We start from the raw sequence: 20,463 nt of genomic DNA, 5'->3' as shown, positions 1-20,463 counted from the left end.
AATGGAACCTACCCCCGCGTGTGGCCACCGCTGGCCGCTGTCAGGGAGCCCCTCGCCGCTCCAGGACATGGGGGCGCTCACCTTCACCGGGGGGCAGCCTCGCTCCTGCCCAGCCGCCTCGAGTCTCCTGCACACCCGCTTCTGAAATACACCAAATGTCACTTCAGAGAGCCTCCTAGAGCACACGACGCTAACTGGATTTGCTTTCGGAAAATGTCAGCTGCAAATACAGACCCCTGCGGAGCCCGGCAAGTTTACAGGGCGTTCAGGGGGTGACTTTAAACGTCGTCTTTCAGGAACCCATTCCATCAGTTACATTTAACCTCATTACTTGTAGCGCTGTTTGGTGTTTACTTAGCTTTATAGATTTAAAGTAGCCATCTGCAACAATTTTGGGCGAAACTCTTATAATAAACTATTGTGACTGGTTTACTGATATTGAAAATATACAAAACCTATCAATTTTGTTCCAGAAACTAGTTACGTGCTTCCACACGTTTTGCCTGGTTTCGAGTCACAAACTTTCTTCCTACGAGATGAATAATTCACAGGTGAGTAATTCTTTATGGTCTTGCTGACACTGAGGAGCAAATTAATCGTGCTTATTTTCAAGTTGCACACACGCTCTGTAACTGATGAGCTTTGGGAAAGTCAGCACTTGGCTTCTGCTTCCCCAGGAACTGAAGAAGGCCAACCGCGAAAGCAATCCTCCGACACTAAAGGAAAAATGCATTCACTCTCAAGATCCCGGGACCGAGCCTTCTGAAGGGCCGCCCTGTTTTCAGCGATGCCCAGCTGACAAGCGACAGGACCCCTGCGTGTGGCGGTGAAGCCCGACCTCGGCCCGGGGCCGGCATCCGGCCCCGCTGCTGGACCAGCTCCCCCCCACTCAGCAGCCCCACGCTCACACTGCGGCCCCCTCGGCCGCCTGGCCTCTGGCAAACCATCACCAAGGTTCGTACCACGTTTGTATCGTCTGTGCTAATACCTGTCTGTACTTTCTAATTTGACTTTATTTTTTTACTCAGTGGATTTACTCAGGATAGAAACCTTCTATCATGGATTTAGAGTGCTAGTTTTACTGACCTCTAACATGCCTTACAGGCTAAATGGAAATTGGAGATTAAACTGGAAAATGTTGAACTCCAAGTCCCTTAACCCACTGAGAAGACTTTCTCGGGGTAAGTGCTCGACCTCCAGGTGGCCAAAGACAAGGCTGGCTACGAGCCATGACTTCCCTACGGCTCCCCTAACCAAGCTACGAGTCTACACAAGACCACACTGTGGGACAATGTGAAGACAGAGAACGTGAACGACGGAAAACAGGGTGAGAGACAGAAAAGCCAGCAGGTGCCAGTGCGGGGCGCCTCGTGCTCCCAGCTCACACATGCACCTGCCGACGTGAGCTCTGGTGAGCAGGGGCACAAGGAAGAAGCATAGGACACAGAACGGCACCAGCAAAGGGGTGAGAAAGTCCAGTACAAACACAAAAGAGCTACAAAGTGCCTGAGCAGAGAGCCTGGGTCAGGGAAGGGGCTGAAGGTGCACACATGTGGCAGAAGGGGACAGACACCATTTACAGGGGCATCGGCAAAACTCCGAGCTTCTGGGGAAGAAAACAGGAAAAAGGCAGGGAGAACCACCCTTTGGCAACTGAGTGTAAAGCTAAAAAGAAAGAGGGAGAGTGTAGGGTCTTATGAGCAAAAAGGAAATACGAGATTCAACCTGCCCATCCTCAACAAAACCAACCAGCCAGCCAACAGCGGCCATGGCACCTGCACTTGGGCCAAATTAACCGCAGAGGCTGCCGTCAGACTAGGAATCTTTTAAAAACATTCAATACCGTAAAGAGTTACTCCTGAAAACCACCATGAGTCAAAAGAAAATTGGAATTTACACCCTAAAATCATAAACGTTATTCAAACATTTGAGGACAGGAAAGACTACCCTGAATCAGAAATATAAAATTAAAAACAGAAAAGGACCAAAACAGGGAGAAAGTGACATGAGCAGATGCATCAGATAATGGAAGGAAAACAAAATTATCTCAGAAATGAGGAATGGGGGTGCGTGGGTGGCTCAGTAGGTTTAAGCGTCCAACTCCTGATCTCAGCTCAAATCATGATCTCACGGTTCGTGGGACCGAGCCCCATGTGAGGCTCTGCGCTGAAGCATGGACCCTGCTTGGGATTCTGTCTCTCCCTCTCTCTCTGCCCCACCCCTGTTCTCTTTCTCTTTCTCTCACTCTCAAAACAAATATCAAAAAATTAAAAACAAAGAAAGAAACGAGGAATAAACTACAGAGCATCCAAGGAGAATAACTCCAAATGGAAAGTAACAAAGGCACCGAGGAAAGACAGGACACGAGGAGGACAGACGTGGCAGGGAGAGAACACGAAGCAGTGGCACCCGTGAGTCGGGCTTCCCGAAAGAGGTAAACAAAACAGAACCGCAAAGCCAGGATTTAACATGTAAGAACATTTCCAGCATAGAAAAAGGCCTGAATCTTCAAACGAAAGTTCTCACAGGGTACCTGGGAAAAATGACCCAGGATAATCAACTCTGAGACGTGTCCTAATGAAGCTACGGGGTCTCAAAGGTAAGGACAAAGTCCTCGAGGCCCACGGGCCCAGATTAATGAAGACGCAAAGGAAGCTGACTGGCACGGGCCTTACCAGGGACTTGGACGACAGTACCCCCAATCGGCCCTTCTGAAGGTCAGCTTTATCTGATCTAGTGATGACTGGGGGCTCCAGCAAAGGATTTATGAGGCACATTCAAAAATACATAAGTGCGTATTTTAGACCAAAATAAAAGTGTAGTTAAGCTGAAAGGCAGATGTGCAAAAATTACATAGTGACAAAGCAGAAATAATTCAACTGAAAAATGTGAGGTGAAGGAAGAGGTAAAGGGCAAACACTCTGATTAATGGACAGGTCAGTGCTGTGTAAGCAACAGGTGTATTAAAGAATACGAGAAAGAAACAGGAAAGTGAGACGATAAAGAGTTTAATCACACAGGCTACTAAGGACGTAAAAATAGGTTCAAATACCCCCCTATTAAAAGAAAACAGTTTTTAACTGGGCTCACAGAACAAGCCCCACCTGCATGCTGCGTACAAGACACACACCTAAAATAAAGTCATTCAGAAAAGCCAAAAATTAAAAGGATGGACAAAGGTAAATAAAACAAAAAGAAAGAAGGAGACCGAGTAGGATTCAAGTCCCAAAGCATTAAACACAAGAGGATGCACTTAATGTTCAACGCCACAGTCTGCAACAAAGACACAATGCTCATGAAATCTGTGCACCAAATAATACAACCACCACTTCTACGAAGCAGACACAACAGGATATGCAAGGAGACGCAGGTAGGAACGTACTCATAGTGGGAGATTCAGTACACCATCTCCGTACAAGACAGAGCAAGTGCACAAGAGTAAGTAAGGAGACAGATCTCAGCAACACCATCAACCAAGGCAGATCTTGTGCATACGCAGTGAACCGCACACACTGATAACCGAGAATGTACATCTTCTCAAAAAACTATAGCACGTTCACCACAAGTGATGGTGTATTTAGGTCACAAAGAAAACATCAACAATTTCCATAATGTAGAAACACTGCAGACAATACCTTCTGATCACAATGCAATGTAAGTATACATCATTAACAACAACAACAAAACAGAAAGGCACTTCCACTTGGATATTTAAAAATCCTATTACTGGGGCGCCTGGGTGGCTCAGTCGGTTAAGCGGCCGACTTCGGCTCAGGTCATGATCTCACGGTCCGTGAGTTCGAGCCCCGTGTCGGGCTCTGTGCTTACAGCTCAGAGCCTGGAGCCTGTTTCAGATTCTGTGTCTCCCTCTCTCTCTGCCCCTCCCCTGTTCATGCTCTGTCTCTCCCTGTCTCAAAAAAAAAAAAAAAAAAAAAAAATTAAAAAAAAAAATCCTATTACTGACTCTTAAGTGAAACTAAAAGAATAGAATCTTGAAAAAGTAATTACACAGAAAACACTACATATCTGAGCCTAGGGAATGCATTTAAAGCAGTAGTCCAAGAAAAATTCATTATATGAATATTTTTATCAATAAAAGTGAAAAAACAAAATTAATAAACCAACAAATCTCAGCTCATAAAAACTATAAAAATAACAACAGAGTAACCCAAAAGAAAATGCATGGAGAGAAACAATGGAGGGAAAAACTGATTATTGAGGTGGAGTTTTCCATTAAAACACTAGAGCTAAACAATAACTCTGAGTCTTGTTTGTGTGTGTGTGTGTGTGTGTGTGTGTGTGTGTGTGTGTGTGTGGCGGGGGGGTGGTAAGTGACAAAACAGACAATCCACCAGCTAAGTTGCTCAAGAAAAAAGGGGAGAAAGCACAAATACAGAGAATAAGAAATGACACAGGGAAAGTGACAAGGAAACAAGAAATTTTAAAAATCCCAAGAGACGGCTTTGCAGACAGACGTCTGTGCAGACAGACGTCTGTGCAAACAGATGTGAAAACGTAGCTGAGAAGGACAAGTTCCTAAGGACACTCGGATGACCAAGGCTGGCCCCACTGCAGCCGGAACGCGGGACAGATGACTGCAGGGAAGAAAAAGAGCCGCTTCCTGGGCAGGCAGGCACCCCACAAGAAGCAGCGGACAGACAGCTTCAGGGGTTCGAGCAGACCTTCATCGCCGGATGGTTCCAACGCTCCATGTAAACTGCCCAGAGCACTGACAAGGTCGGAAAAAGCTCCCAAGTTCTTTAATGAAGCAAGTGTCACACTGACACACCAGGTAAAGAGCAATAAAGACAGACAATCACAGGCCAGTACCCCTCAGGAATATCAATGCAGAAATATTAAATAAAACATTAACAAACAGAATCTAACACCAGACCACATATCATGACCAAGTAGGATTTTTTTCCAGAAATGAAAGTTGGTTCAATATTAAGAAATCCAGTAGCATTCACTGTACTAATCAACCTAAGGAAAAAAACATATGGTTATCTATAGAGATGCTAAAAAAAACCCTTTGCCAAAATTTAAAACCCATCTATAATAATCACAGAAAATAGAAATTGAGTTTTATATATATATATATATATATATATATATATATATATATATATGTTTTTTAATCACTTATTTGTGAGAGGGGGAGAGAGAGAGAGAGAGAGAGACAGAATCTAAAGCAGGCTCCAGGCTCTGAGCTGTCAGCACAGAGCCCAACGCGGGGCTCAAACTCACAAACCGTGAGATCATGACCTGAGAGTTATATTCTTCACATGATAAATATACATACACTATTCCTAATGCCAGTATCTTACTTAATGGGAAAAGGCTGGTGGCATTTCCACTAAAACGGAGGCAAGGATGCCCGATCTCCATTTGTGCTCACCAGTGCCCTACCCTAGAGGGATTATGTTACCCTGTACAGTTACAAAAGACACATCAAGCAGAGGCATAAGAATGGGTAAGGAAGTAAAACGATCTATATTTGCAGACGATAGCATAATGTATATCTGGAACCCCCAGGAGAATCAATGATAAAACTAACCCAAGCAATAAAACCATCCCTTGAATATTAGGATACAAAGTTAACCTACAAAACTGCCTTCAAATATAATAAAGTATTAGAGAAAAGTCCATTCTAAGTAATTACAACAAAGAGGGTCAAACGTTTTGGAGTAAGTTTAATAAGAATTGTACAGAGCCTATACAAGGAAAACTCAAAACATTCTTGAAAGACACAAAAGTAGATATGAACAAATGAAAAGGCATCTTCTATTCTAGGTTAGGATGACTTAACATTTGAAAGATGACAGTTAATTGATAAATGCAATGTAATGCCAGTAAAAACACCAACAGATTATTGTATGGACTTACGCAGTTGATACCAAAGGTCACGTGGAAAGACAAACATGCAAAAATGGGCAGGAAAACCCTGAGGAACATACCAGACTCTATGGATTGGACTTAAAGCGGTAATCAGAGAAACATTCATCACATTAATATTTCTATCAACAAAAATGAAAAAATAAAATTAAGCCACTGGATAGTAAACCGTACCATGAAGACTCTATAATTAAACCGGGTTGTACTGATGATAGACAAATAGGCAAATGGGACTGAATAACAAGTCCAGAAATAAGGGGCCCCTGGGGGGCTCAGTTGGTTAAGCTCCACCTTCGGCTCAGGTCACGATCTCGCGGCTCATGGGTTCGAGCCCTGCGTTGGACTCTGTGCTGACAGCTCAGATCCTGGAGCCTGCTTCGGATTCTGTGTCTCCCTCTCGCTCTGCCCCTCCCCCACAGATACCACTTGGCATCTGTCAGACCGGCAGAACTTCCAAGTGTGACCCAGACTCTGCCGGAAGGTTGTGGGAAACAGGCACCTATCTCCTGCGCTGCAAATTCTGCAGGAAACTTGGTGATACGGAAGGAGAGCTACAAACAGACTTTCTAACCCAGAAATTACACCTGTAGGAATCTACCCACCAGGCACAGCTACAACAATGTGAAAAAAAGGCTGCACACGGTTACTCACCATAGCACTGGTTGAACCGCAAGCTACTGGAAACCGCTAACTAAGCACAGAGCTAACTAAGCAGGAGAGCTGCTGGGGGAGTGGGGCGTGCCCAAGCAGGGCAGCTCTTAGGCAGCCATAAAAACCAGGGGAAGACCTCTGTGCCCTGGCTTGCAGCGATTTCCTGGATATACTGTGAAGTGACAAAGTGCAAAAGAAGATCTGCAATATGCTACCCTTGGGGTGCCTGGTGGCTCAGTCAGTTAAGCGTCCAACTTTGGCTCACGTCATGATCTTGCAGTCTGTGGGTTCAAGCCTCACATCGGGCTCTGCGCTGAGAGCTCAGAGCCTGGAGCCTGTTTTGGATTCTGTGTCTCCCTCTCGCTCTGCCCCTCCCCTGCTCATGCTCTGTCTCTCAAAAATAAGTCAATGTTGAGGGAGGGGAGGGTGGGTGATGGGTATTGAGGAGGGCACCTTTTGGGATGAGCACTGGGTGTTGTATGGAAACCAATTTGACAATAAATTTCATATATTGAAAAAAAAATAAGTCAATGTTAAAAAAAATTACAAATCCATACATCCATCCATACATACAGAAGCAATCTACCCTTCATGTAAGAAAGAAGGGGTATAAGAAAACACACCTGTCTGCTCGTCCGTACAAAAGAAATACAGGGAGGCTGTACCAGAAACTAAGGAGACTGGATGCCCACAGGGAGTGGGTGGGAAAAGGTAAAAAGGAGGGATGGCAGGTGTAAGTGGGAGCAGACACTTCTCCACGCGTGTTCTCGGAAGCTCTAGTCTTAGAACCACAGGGACATTTCACGTACCCCAAAATACCAAATTTAAAACAACTAGGGGGGCGCCTGGGTGGCTCAGTCGCTTAAGCGCCCGACTTAGGCTCAGGTCATGATCTCGCAGTCTGTGAGTTCGAGCCCCGTGTTGGGCTCTGTGCTGACAGCTCGGAGACTGTAGCCTGCTTCGAATTCTGTGTCTCCCTCTCTCTCTGTCCCTCCCCTGCTTATACTCTCTCTCTGTCTCTCAAAATAAATAAATGTTAAAAAAAAATTAAAAAAAAAATCAACCAGGACGTCAGAGAGAGAAGACCCAAATGAAACACAAATAATAACAAATGAAACTATTTTACAAACAAATAACATAGCCACTACAGAACTATCCTCAGTAACTCTGGCAGATACTATTTAGGCTAGAAACTCTTAAGTCTAAGGGAAAAAAAAAAACTGTAAGGAAACCATTAGCAAAACTAAAAGGCAACTGACAGATGGGAGAAGATATTTGCAAACGACATATCAGATATAGGGTTAGTATACAAAATCTAGAAAGAACTTATCAAACTCAACACCCAAAAAATAAATAATCCAGTGAAGAAATGGGCAAAAGACATGAATAGACACTTCTCCAAGGAAGACAGCCAGATGGCCAACCGACACATGAAAACATGCTCAACATCACTCATCATCAGGGAAACACAAATCAAAACCACAGTGAGATACCACCTCACACCTGTCAGAATGGCTAACGTTAACAACCCAGGCAACAACAGATGTTGGCGAGGACGCGGAAAAAGAGGACCTCTTTTTGCATTGTTGGTGGCAATGCAAGCTGGTGCAGCCACTCTGGAAAACAGTATGGAGGTTTCTCAAAAAACTAAAAACAGAACTACCCTACGACCCAGCAATTGCACTGCTAGGTATTTATCCAAGGGATACAGGTGTGCTGTTTCAAAGGGACACATGCACCCCAATGTTTATAGCAGCACCATCCACAATAGCCAAAGTATGGAAAGAGCCCAGATGTCCATCGATGGATGAATGGATAAAGAAGACGTGGCATATATATACAGCGGAGTATTACTCGGCGATCAAAAGGAATGAAATCTTGCCATTTGCAACTATGTGGATGGAACTAGATACTATGCTAAGCAAAATTAGAGAAAAACAAATATATGACTTCACTCATATGAGGGCTTTAAGATAAAAAACAGGTGAACATAAGGGAAGGGAAGCAAAAATAATATAAAAACAGGGAGGGGGACAAAGCATAAGAGACTTATAAATATGGAGAACAAACAGAGGGTTACTGGAGGGAGTGTGGGAGGGGGAATGGGCTAAATGGGTAAGGGGCACTAAGGAATCTACCCTTGAAATCATTGTGCTATATGCAAACTAATTTGGATGTAAATTTAAAAAAATAAAATTAAGTATTATGTTGAAAAAAAAAAAAACCCCGTATGCAAATACTGACTGCAGTTAGCAAATCTGTTTCTCACAGGGTTAGCAATTTTGAAACTATTTTATTGGCATCCTAGGATTGAATAAATAAGTAAACATATTGTAAATAATGAGAGCAAGGTTTCTCTGTTGCAGAAATAAGTTACATTTAAAGAAAGGGAAGGGCTCCTGGGTGGCTCCGTTGGTTGAGCATCTGACTCCTGGTTTTGGCTCAGGTCATGATCTCACGGCCTGTGAGATCGAGCCCCGTGTAAGGCTCTGTGCTGTGGTGCAGAGCCAGCTTGGGATTCCCTCTCTCTGTCCCTTCACTACAGGTTCTCGTTCTCAAAATAATAAATAAACATTAAAAAAACAAAAACAAATAAAGAAAGGGAGAGGCTATGAAAGAACCTGGTGGTGCTGGATTAGACCCGGATGTGCTGTTTTTACATCCAGAGACACAGAAGCACATACAGATGTGTGTAATGCACGTACTATGAAGTGTAAACGATACAAATACCTACACACTAGTGCACGCACACGCGCGCGCACGCACGCGCACACACACACACACACACACACACACCAATGCCTACATGTTCTAGTTGCGTCTGCTGACGACGGTGGCATCCTAGGAGCGGCAAGACTACACCGAACAGGTGGGTGCTGCTTTCTAACTACCATTCTCCAGGAATGGTAGGAATTATTAAAGGAATCGAGACTCCAATGGGGAGGGACTGGGTCAGGCATACAACAGGGAAAGCATAAAAAGAGCCTGAGACATTCTGTGCCCCCAAAATAAGGAAGTTTTTAAAAAAGGATGAGAACACATCAAAAAGACAAAGACACGCCATCTTGAAGGAGTTCCCAATGGCCACCATTGGAACAACTGGATTGAAATCCAGAGAAAAAAGTAAATTCCTGTGAGTCTGACTGCGACATAAACAACTGAACAAAGAACTCGGGGAGAAGAGATAGTGTTCCCCTTTCCAGATGACTTCTACTTAACTATGTAAAAGGAACAAGGAAAACACAAAGTCACCACGAAGTAAACGCCACAGTGAAAGTTACTTCCAACGAGATTGACCAATAGATGCTAAAATCTATGGGTAGAAGTTTAAGGAGAACCAGGATACTGGCACCGTCTCCAGGCCCCTCCTCCGAGGATCTTATTAATCACAAAGAGAAAGATAGTGGCTTTACAGTGGATGAAATCACCTTCACCGAGTGACAAGATCAACATCAGCAGTAATGACTGACATCATGAAGCCCTGACACGACGCACTGGGGTGTGATGTCACCTCTGCGGTCTTTGTGCCCAAAGTGCATGGCCTTCATCTACTCATAGAAGCCATGGGACAACCCAAACTGAGTGATACTCTACAAAATAACTGACCCCTCCTCATTAAAAGTGTCAAGGTCATGAGCGACTGAGGAAGTGCCACAGGCTGGAAGAGACCACAGAAGCACAACAACTCGGTGCAGTGTGGACACTGGATTCAATCAGGGTCAGAGAAGCCTGTTAGTGTGAGAACTGGGGAGGCGGGAGTAAGGTCTAGTCTAGTTAACACGCTGAACTGGTGCTAACTTCACGCTCAGCTCACAGTACTATGATCACATAAGCTGTTTAGCCGAAGGCTATACCTGAATTCTCTATACGATGTTTTTTGCAACCTTTCTGTAAATCTGTAACTATTTCGAAGGTTTTAAAAATGAAAAAGAAACCAACCATCTCTTATACCCCTGGTGGTATGTGCACCACACTTCTAGAAACACTGAGTTAAGCCAAACTGCTTTCCCATAATCTCAACCCACTGATTCTAATTTTTCCCTCTTGAGCAACATAAAACAAATATTCCCTCATGCATGAGATGCACATCCTTCCAGATGCTTGCAAATCCTGCTCAGGTACTTTTGAGGCTTCCTCTCTCCCGCCCACTATTCCTGCTGCCTTTCACTAGCCCACACCTGAGATGTTTTCCGGACTTTTCCTATCCCAGACACCTTGCTCCAGAGTTTCTAAACCATCAGCACCCCTCTTAAACCATAACGAACACTTGCAAAGCCAAGTGGCCCCCACGGTGGATAGCAGAACGGCCACCTTCTAGGACTCGGCCACGTGTCCTAGCCTAGCCTAGTGTCTGATGCCTAGCTGAACAGGCAGCGGCCACATGGCCTGGCAGGTCCAAGGGAGGCGGGCATCCTCCACTGTCCCTGAGTCTTCTCCACATGAAACAGCCCGATGCTGAGTGTTCCCCTTTGCGGCGAAGGGCTCCCCTCGGCGCCTTCGTTAAGTTTAATTTGACATCCGTGTTGCTTCCTAGTCTAGCAGAGGACATCCAATCCTCCTCCCGAAGGATCCTGCAGTAATCCTACTTATTATCTTCATAACGTTTGCAAAAACGGGGCCTTCTGTGCCTCCGTCCAAGTCAGACCAAAGTACCGCGAAAGACAGGATCAAGGACTAGATCTCTGGTTATTCAGGACATGCTCGATCTTTGCACCCATAAAAAGAAGTATGATGGTAAAACTGGTTTACTCCCAACTTCCCACAATCTGGGTTAAAGGGAAAAAGTGGAAAGGGTAAGTGCGCCCCGTGTCATTTTGTATACAGGCTTCAACTCGCCCCCATCGGTAACAATATCATTTCCCTGCTCCTTTCTGAATAACATCACATTTGCCAAAGGGGAAAGCCAAGGGGCACGGACAGGGGACTACGAGTCAGAACCCACACTTTCTGGATGAAATCTAAAACACCGGGGAAGCACATTCGAAACCATTTCTGTGTGGGGTCAAATAACATTTGGCACATTAAGGTCAGTAGACTTGTGATCATGCGTGGTGACAAGCTGACATTCTTTAAGTGGCTCAGATGGTTGGGGAATTGGGCCCCCACACCCGGTGGCAGGCAAAAGGGGGACTCATGCTGGCACCTAGGTGGTCGGTAAGAGCTGGGCTCCCCTCGGGGACGTGCAGGTTACCTGCTTGGGAGCCCCCGGCCAGCTGAGTGGATTAAATTATTCATGTGTTCTGCTATTTACTGTGGATTATTGAGAGCTGACTGCATATGCTATTGACCTGTACACTTACTTGGCAAATTGTCCAGTTATTATGGATGGGCCTGGACCAAAGGAAAATGAAGGCTGCAGAGGCATTTAACTCCGGGATGCTTGTGCTACACGGCTCCCTTTTACTCCCTCGTAGAGAGGATATGTCAGCCTTCATAAAGGCAGATGAAGATTTACCACCCAGCTAAGACACTTGCACTGTATAAACGAAATTAAAATCCCGAGTGTACACAAAGACCCCGTTACTAAACAGTAACTGAGTATCAGTCGAACGGCAGCCTCACCAGAGAGGAAGAGTTCACACAGGAACACGGCTGGCTAAGAGGAGACACTTAGAAGACGCAGGAATTAAAACACAAAACGCGTCTCGGGTTACCCAATGACGGAACAAAGAAACCTGGCCGGTCTGGCAAAGACAAGCTGCGGTCCGCCGACTGCATGATCCCACCTGTGCTGTCACCGACCTGTCCCTTTATTGGGAGTGGTGGCGCCCAGCCTGCCGAGGGGGGCGCGGGGCAGGGACGCCGTTCCAGGCTCTGCGGAAGCCGGGCTGGGGACGTTCCCACGACGCCCCCGCGGACACGCTGGTGAGCCGGTGAACGGGGCATCCGGCACACGGGGCACGGCCACCCGCCGAACCCGGACACGCGGCCAGCGCTGGACCCCGGCTCCTCCGCTCCACACGCCACAGGGATGCAGAGAAGCAAAAAGATGCCGACTTCCTGGGCCGTCTGAACAGAAACACACCGTGTCTTCTCCTCAATCAGCACAGCAAGAAAACGGCACAGTCTTCAAACATTAAACACCATGAATTGAGCATAGTTAATAAATACACCAATATGCGAATCGAGCATATATGCCGTAAAGTGGACTACCAGTGCAGATGGTTACAACTCAGGATGCGATTGATGGTTAAGTCTCTACACACACGCCCACGCCCCTCATCTTTCATTCGGAAGGTACTGTGGGGACTCTTAGTGACGAACGGCCTTTTTCCTGAAGATCGTTTGTATTTGAAAAGTGTCATGCCAGCTGACGGAGGCCTAGTTACCAGAAGCAGTCTGCTGAGCGAGGCTGTTCAGCTCAGTAAGGAAAGCTGACTCCTGCTGGAGGAGCGGAGGTGGATGGCCACCAGCCCCGAATACGGGACCGTGAGTGCTGGCAGCGAGATCCACAAGGCCCCGCAGACCGTCATTTAGAAAGAAAACACCGCTTCCGTCACACGCAGATCATGCTTCCGTGACACCGCCACTTGGAAAATGACCCTGCCGCCTCGGGAGGTTTGCTTTCTACGGGACGGTGCCACGTGACACGGAGTGAACCACGGACACCAGAAGCCAGGATTCCTGCTCTCCACCCCGTGCCTCCAGGACATGCTGAAACTTTAACCACAGGGACCTCACATGCTGGTGCTGTGCCCTCCTCGGCTGTGACCGCTGTCTGGACGACCCCTCGGCTTACCACGCGTGGGCTTCCCGGGCTGCACGCCCGACCAGGTCTGGGGAAAGAGGGAGGCCGAGGGGACACGCGGCCCGAGGCAGCAGAGGCAGGACTGACAACTTCTAGGAGAGGAAGACGACAGAGCAAGAAAAAAACCACACGTCTGCTTCCGGTTAGAGGAAAAACCACGGATGGGCACACTGGACTCACCAAGGACCCACTGCAGGTGTGCAAGATTACGAAGCCCACCACAGACCCAGGTTACACCCGGGTGACCATTAGGGATCTCGAGGAAAGCAGGCACACGGACCGAGCTACCCCGGCCGGGCCTGATAAACGTCGCTTGCCACGATCCCAAGTACAGTTCGGGGGTGTTTCCACATTTGTCACTTCACAACAGGATCGTTCGACCCTCACGACAGCCGTATGACAGGAGGAATGTTTTTTCTACTTTGCAGATGAGAAACATGAAGCCCCAAACCCTCAACCAACTTGTCTGAGGTCTGGGGATCTGCAATGATACAGCTGGGCCTTCAGGGAGTTTTCAGTCTAACTAGTCAGACAAGACTGAAAAATACAGCCAAAGATGCACTAAAAACCAAACAGTGTGTGAAAAAGATGTCAAAACTTAACATAACTGTCATAAAAACATACAATTATCAGGCCTCCTGGGTGGCTCAAGTCGGTTGAGCGTCCAACTTCGGCTCAGGTCCTGATCTCATAGTTTGTGGGATCAAGTCCCCGCACTGGGCTCTGTGCTGACAGTGTGGGAGCCTGCTTGGGATTCTCTCCCTCTCTCTTCTCCTCCACCGCTCACTCTCTCTCTCTCTCTCTCTCTCTCTCAAAATAAATAAACTTTAAAAAAACTTTTAAAAAAGCTACAATAATCAAGACGGTGTGGTACTGGCATAGGGATAAACATCTAGAACAGAACCGAGAATCCAGAAACAGACCCTGACATTTGGGGTGCCAAGACAATTCAGTAGGGAAAGCACGGTCTTCATAACAAATGGTGCTGGCATGACTCAACGTCCACACGCAAAAGCAGGAACTTTGGGCCCTGTCTATACACCATACACAAACATTAACGTAACATGGGTCAGAGATCTAAATGTAAGAGCTGAAAGCATAACATTTGTGGAGGGGAACATAGGACAAGATCTCTAGATATGACACCAAATGCATGATCCATAAAGAAACAAATTGATAAACTGGATTTCATCGATATCCAAAACCTTGGGGCTTTAAAACGCACCATCAAAAAAATAAAAAGACAAGCCACATTCTTAGAGAAAACGTTTATACATCATGTATATGTTAAAAGATATGTGTCCAAATGATATAAAGAAGTCTTTTAATGGAACAGGGCAAATAACATAATTTTTTAGGTGGGCAAAGAATCTGAATAGTGATTTCTCCAACAAAGATACACAAAAGGCCAATAAACACATGAAAAAATATTTAACGTCACTTGTCATTATTTTTTTTAATCTTTATTTTATTTTTGACAGACAAAGAGAGAGAGAGAGCGAGAGCACGAGCAGGGGGGGCGCAGAGAGAGAGAGGGAGACACAGAATCCGAAGCAGGCTCCAGGTTCTGGGCTGCCAGTACAGAGCCCAACACAGGGCTCGAACCCACGAACCACAAGATCCTGACCTAAGCTGAAACCTGAAGGAGGCCAAGGCTGAATGCTTAACCGACCGAGCCACCCAGGTGCTCCAACATCATGTGTCATTAAAAATTGCCAATCAGAACCACAATGGGATGCCAGTTCCCACCCACTAGGATGGCTGTAATCACAGAGAGACAGTAACAGGTGTTGGGAGCGTGTGGCGACACCGAAACCCTCACTTGCTGTTGGTGGGAACGTGGGGGCAGCTGCTCTGGAAAAGAGTTTGGCAATTCCTAAAAAAAAAAAAAAAATTAAAAAAAAAAAAAGGGGCGCCTGGGTGGCGCAGTCGGTTAAGCGTCCGACTTCAGCCAGGTCACGATCTCGCGGTCCGGGAGTTCGAGCCCCGCGTCAGGCTCTGGGCTGATGGTTCAGAGCCTGGAGCCTGTTTCCGATTCTGTGTCTCCCTCTCTCTCTGCCCCTCCCCCGTTCATGCTCTGTCTCTCTCTGTCCCAAAAATAAATAAACGTTGAAAAAAAAAATTAAAAAAAAAAAAAAGTTTGGCAATTCCTCAAAATGTGAAGCGTCGTCAGGTTACCGTATGACCTAGCAATTCCACAATCAAGTATCCACCCAAGAGAAATGAAACCATTACGTCCATGCAAACACTTGTACGTGAACGTTCATAGCAGCATTACTTGCAGAATCCCAGGAGTACAAACCCAAATGCCATCAGCTGAGTAACAGATAAACAAAACATGGTGTGTCCACACAATGCAGGACTTACCAACAGAAAGGAATTAGATACTGGTATCTGCTTCAACGGGGCTGAACCTCAAAAACATTATCAGGCCAAGTGAAAGAAGCTAGTCACAAAAGACCAAATATCGTGATTCTGTTTGTAAGAAATGTCCAGAAGAGACAAACTGATGGAGACAGACAGTCAATCAGCAGTTGCTAAGGGCTAGGGGAGGGTGATAGTGAGTGACTGCCTACAGGAACCAGCTTTCTTTTAGGGGTCATGAAAATGTTCTTTATGTAGATTATGGAGACATTTACACAGCTCTGTAAATATATTAAAACTACTGCCCTGTGTACTTCAAAAGAGTGAACTTTATGGTATGTAAATTACAAACAAGGCCATTTTTAAATATGAGCAAAAGATTTGAATAATTCACCAAAAAAGATACGAGTGATAAACAAGGACATGAAAAGATGTTCAACAGCAAGTCACTAGGGAAATGCAGATTAATACCACAGAGAGATGGCTAACTTCAGACCTACCAGGAGGACCCTAACCAGGAGCGTGGACAAACTGGAACCCTCTGTAGGTTGCCAGTGGGGGTGCAAACCGTGCCACTACTTTGGACGACAGCCTAGCAGTTTCTCGGGAAGGCAAACACACACTTGCCGTACAAACTAGCAGTTCCAGTCCTAGGTGTCTAAGAGAAATGTAAACGTGTGTACATACGACGATCTGCATGTGAGTTTCCCAAATTTCCAGCATTATCTGTGATTGCCAAAAAGGAAGAACAACACAACGTCCACCAACAGGTGACTGGATAAACAAAGTGTGGTATATTCATACAATGGAGTATTATTTAGCAATAAAAAGAGCAGGCTACAGATACCTGTTTCATCATGGATGAGCCTGGAAAACATCACACTAAATAAAAGAAGCCAGCTGCACACACACAAACAACAACAACAACAACAACAACAAAAACCATATGATTCTGGTTATACAAAAATTCCAGAAAAGGTAAATCTGGAAAAACAAAAAGTAGATTAGCAATTGCCTGGAGCTGGGAGGCACGGACTTACCGCAAAATGGGGACACACGAGGTACCAGAAGCGACCCAACACTGGGGTGACGGCTGCACAATTGATTAGCCAAAAAAATCACTTCATTGTGCACTTGAAAAAACACCTAAACAACACTGTTCTGCTCATAAATGCAAGAAAGAAATTGAAAAGACAGGAAGCGCAGTCACGACCTTGAGGGTGATGATGGAGCACACCGTTAGGGCTTTACCAGCCGAATTAAAATTTTCCCTAAATAAATACTCTGAAAGCACCGAGGATTTTATGCATTAGTGTAATCCTCCCTCCGTTCCTTTGCACACACAACCCTCAACACGCCGATCAGCCAGAAAGTATTTGCTGAACGCCTACAATACGCCTCGCTCGGCTCCGGGCATCTGACACTTGAAGATGCTGAAGCCACGTCACGGTCCCCCGGCGTGGCCGCTGAGCCCAACAGACCCCTGAGAGACCCCCAGCCAAGACTGACCGTTACCCCATTTTGACCTTGCTGTGTCACCTATCAGGAAATGTGCAAACAACTAGACGTGACCAGGCTCCGTGCAGATGGCAGAGTCAAGGTGGCATCAGAGTTACAACCAAAGAGGAACCGTTACTGGCAAACTTCTCCTCCCCCGGATGGGAACGTGGCAGAATACGTTTAAACTGAGTAGAACAGACAGTGAAAGCAGCTCAACAGATGAGCTCAACCTTGAAATAAAAAATGACCGAGAGAATGGAATAACCTGTTTCTTGAGGCACGGGCTGCAATCATTTTGATGGAAAGGGTGAGCACAGAAAGTCAGAGTGAAGGGTTTGGTCTGGGGTCGGCCCCACCGCTGGTGCTCACCAGGTTCTCACAGTTGGGATCTCGCTCAGCAGACGAGCTACAAAATCCACACCCTTCTGGGTGAAACACGCAAATTTAACTCTGAATTTTCTCTTTAGAAGGCAGAACCCCCCGTAGGGTTACTCAACTGGAGTTAAAGCCATAAACGTGTTTAAGTGGTTCTGGCGACAAAGACACCCAGCTTTACTGGATCATTTTTCAAGTGTTAGCAAAGGTAGGTCTAAAGTTCTCCACAGCGCAGAGTGGACAGAAAACATCCTCAGCCCTTGATTTTAGAGGCAGCTCTTCATAATACCAAGAACAGGTGAAAATGGTAGATTGGAACTCTGTAATTTACTTTCATCTAAATTTCCACAGCTGCATCAAAAACATTCCAGGTTAAAACTCCAAATTACCACCTGTTTTGAAAAGTTCAAGCCTGCTCATCTGTGGACTGAAGGCAAGACCCATGTGCAGGTTTAAAGGAAGGGAAAGCCATGTCTGCCAATGTAACGCGCACAGCCCGCTGTCCAACCTGCAGGGAACAGCACAGCTCAACAAAGTCACACGCTGGGCTGGCAAACTAAATTCCGTGCAGAAAACATTCGCGTTGTTACCGGTTTTAGTTCGCCGTGGCATTCCTGCTGCCGTGTACAACCCACACACACTTAACACAGATGAAATCAAATAGGACAGAAAGCATTTATAATTACAACCTTAAACTTCATGAGGAGTCCCTCAAACTTAACCACATTGGGTTAAGTTTCAACCTTTTTAAAAATTTTAAATCAATAATCCAACGAGCTCTTCAGGTCAAGACAGGGCAACGGGGCCTGGACTCACCCTCCTGCATGAAACATCCAAAAAGGGACAAAATAAATGAAACAACAGATTTCTAGACACTGACCAATGAGTTAAAAAGAAGAGTGACCCCCAAGATACAGAACACAAATGGGCTGGGCCCTACCTCTGCCCTACCTCACTGCCTGGAGGGATCCCAGGCTACGGCACAGGGAGGGAAACCTGAGGCAGAGCCTGGGGGCCTCCCTGAGTTGAGAACACAATGCTGTGAGAGGTTCACAGGATAGAGCATTCTTGAGAGAAGACAGCAACACAGAGAGAAATATGAAGACCTGCATGTACTCAGTAGAGTACTGGTCAGCATACAAATGTCAGGAAATTATCCAAGAGCAGGGAAAGAACCATCTGAAAGAATAACAGTGGTTGGTGCTCAGACAGAGCTGGGAATATGGCCTGACCCTACCATACCAAAGCAAATCGTGACACTGACAAAGAGAAAATTAAAAGTAGCCAGAGACAAAAGACACATTACATACTGAGGAACAAAGTCAGCGTGATGGCAGATTTCTTACTGGAAACAATCCAAGCAAGAAGACAGCACAGCAACATCTTTAATAACTGCGAGAAAAAACAGTCAACAGAATTCCATACACAGTAGAAATATTTTTTTAAAAATAAGGGTGAAATAAAGACTTTCTCAGACACACAAAAGTTCAAAACACATACTACCAATCAGCCTTTCCTAAAGAAATGTTAAAGGAATTCCTTCAGGCAGAAAAGAAAGGATACCGAATGGAAATATGCATCTACACAAAAGAATGAATTGCACGGGGAAATGGTTAACTGTGGGCAGATATATGTTTTTTGTTCTTGTTACTGAACCCTCTTTAAAAAATGATTGATTGTTTACAGATATAGTAATAATACAGTACCAGATTTACAACACGTGTCAAAGTAAAATGTAGGACAATGAAAGCACAAAAGTTGAGAGGAACAATGAAATCGTACTATTGTATGTTTCTTATATATAAAGTGGCATAATATCACCTGAAGATAGACTATATTTTAAAGATGTACATTCTAAATCATAAAGCAAATAACAAAATACAGCGAATGAGCCAACAAAAGAAATAACATGAAATCATAAAAGTATGCCACTAAACTAGAAAGGGAAAAACAGCATAGCAAAGAGGACAAATAGAAAACAAAAATCAAGAAGCTAGGTTTTAATCTAACTATACCAACAATTACATTAAATGTAAACAGACCAAATATTCCAATGAAAAGGCAGAGACTGAATTAAAGAGAAAAAATACTCACTTATAAGCTGCATACAAGAAACTCCCTTTATTTTTAAGTTTATTTATTTATTTTGGGAGAGCACGTGCATGAGTGTGCAAGCTGGGGAGGAACAAAGAGAGAGGAAGAGAGAGAATCCCAAGCAGACTCCATGCTGTCAGTGCAGAGCCTGACATAAGGTTGGAACTCATGGACCATGAGATCTTGACCTGAGCCAAAATCAAGAGCCAGACTTTCAACCAAGTGAGCCACCCAGGAGCCCCAAGAAACTCACTTTAAATGTAAAGATACAGATATAGAGGAGAATATTACAAGGGATACAAGAGGTAATTTGCTAATGTTAAAGGAGTTAATTCATCAAAAAGATATACAATTCATAAATGCATTTGCACCTAATAAGAGAACTTCCAAATACATGAAAGAAAACTAGAAGAAATGCAAGGAAAAAGACAAACATACAATTATATTCACAGGTTTCAATACTTTTTCACAAAAACAGATAGAACATGAAGAAAATCATTAAGAAAATAGAAGATTTAAACCAAACTAACAACCAACATGACTTATTAGACACTTGTAGAACACTCAACAACTGCACAATATACCTTTTCCAAGATGGACCATATCTTGAATCAAAAAAATTGTTTTAGGGGCGCCTGGGTGGCTCAGTCGGTTAAGCGGCCTACCTCAGCTCAGGTCATGATCTCGCGGTCTGTGAGTTCGAGCCCCGTGTCGGGCTCTGTGCTGACAGCTCAGAGCCTGGAGCCTGTTTCAGATTCTGTGTCTCCCTCTCTCTGACCCTCCCCCGTTCATGCTCTGTCTCTCTGTGTCTCAAAAAAAAAATAAAAATAAAATGT

The 20,463-nt window shown here is 45.1% G+C and overlaps 1 protein-coding gene across 3 annotated transcripts in view; it reads right to left on the bottom strand.

The window, feature by feature from the left end:
- The window catches only part of CD2H10orf143 (chromosome D2 C10orf143 homolog), a 46,944-nt gene that overhangs the window by 15,229 nt on the left and 11,252 nt on the right, over nucleotides 1-20,463 (bottom strand). For 2 of the 3 annotated variants that reach the window (XR_003972855.1, XM_030334652.1), the window contains exon 2: nucleotides 13-141. Coding sequence is in view for 2 of the 3 variants with exons in the window: in XM_030334652.1 (XP_030190512.1) it covers nucleotides 13-141 (129 nt within the window). In the remaining variant the exon portion in view is untranslated. The remainder of the gene's footprint in view (nucleotides 1-12; nucleotides 142-20,463) is intronic. The other variant, XM_030334653.1, reaches the window with a different exon arrangement.

The sequence above is a fragment of the Lynx canadensis genome, chromosome D2 (assembly GCF_007474595.2).
Source record: "Lynx canadensis isolate LIC74 chromosome D2, mLynCan4.pri.v2, whole genome shotgun sequence".
In the NCBI taxonomy this organism is placed as follows: domain Eukaryota; kingdom Metazoa; phylum Chordata; class Mammalia; order Carnivora; family Felidae; genus Lynx; species Lynx canadensis.
The sequence above is the reverse complement of the archived record's forward strand: the minus strand, read 5'-3'. Positions and strand labels throughout refer to the sequence as shown.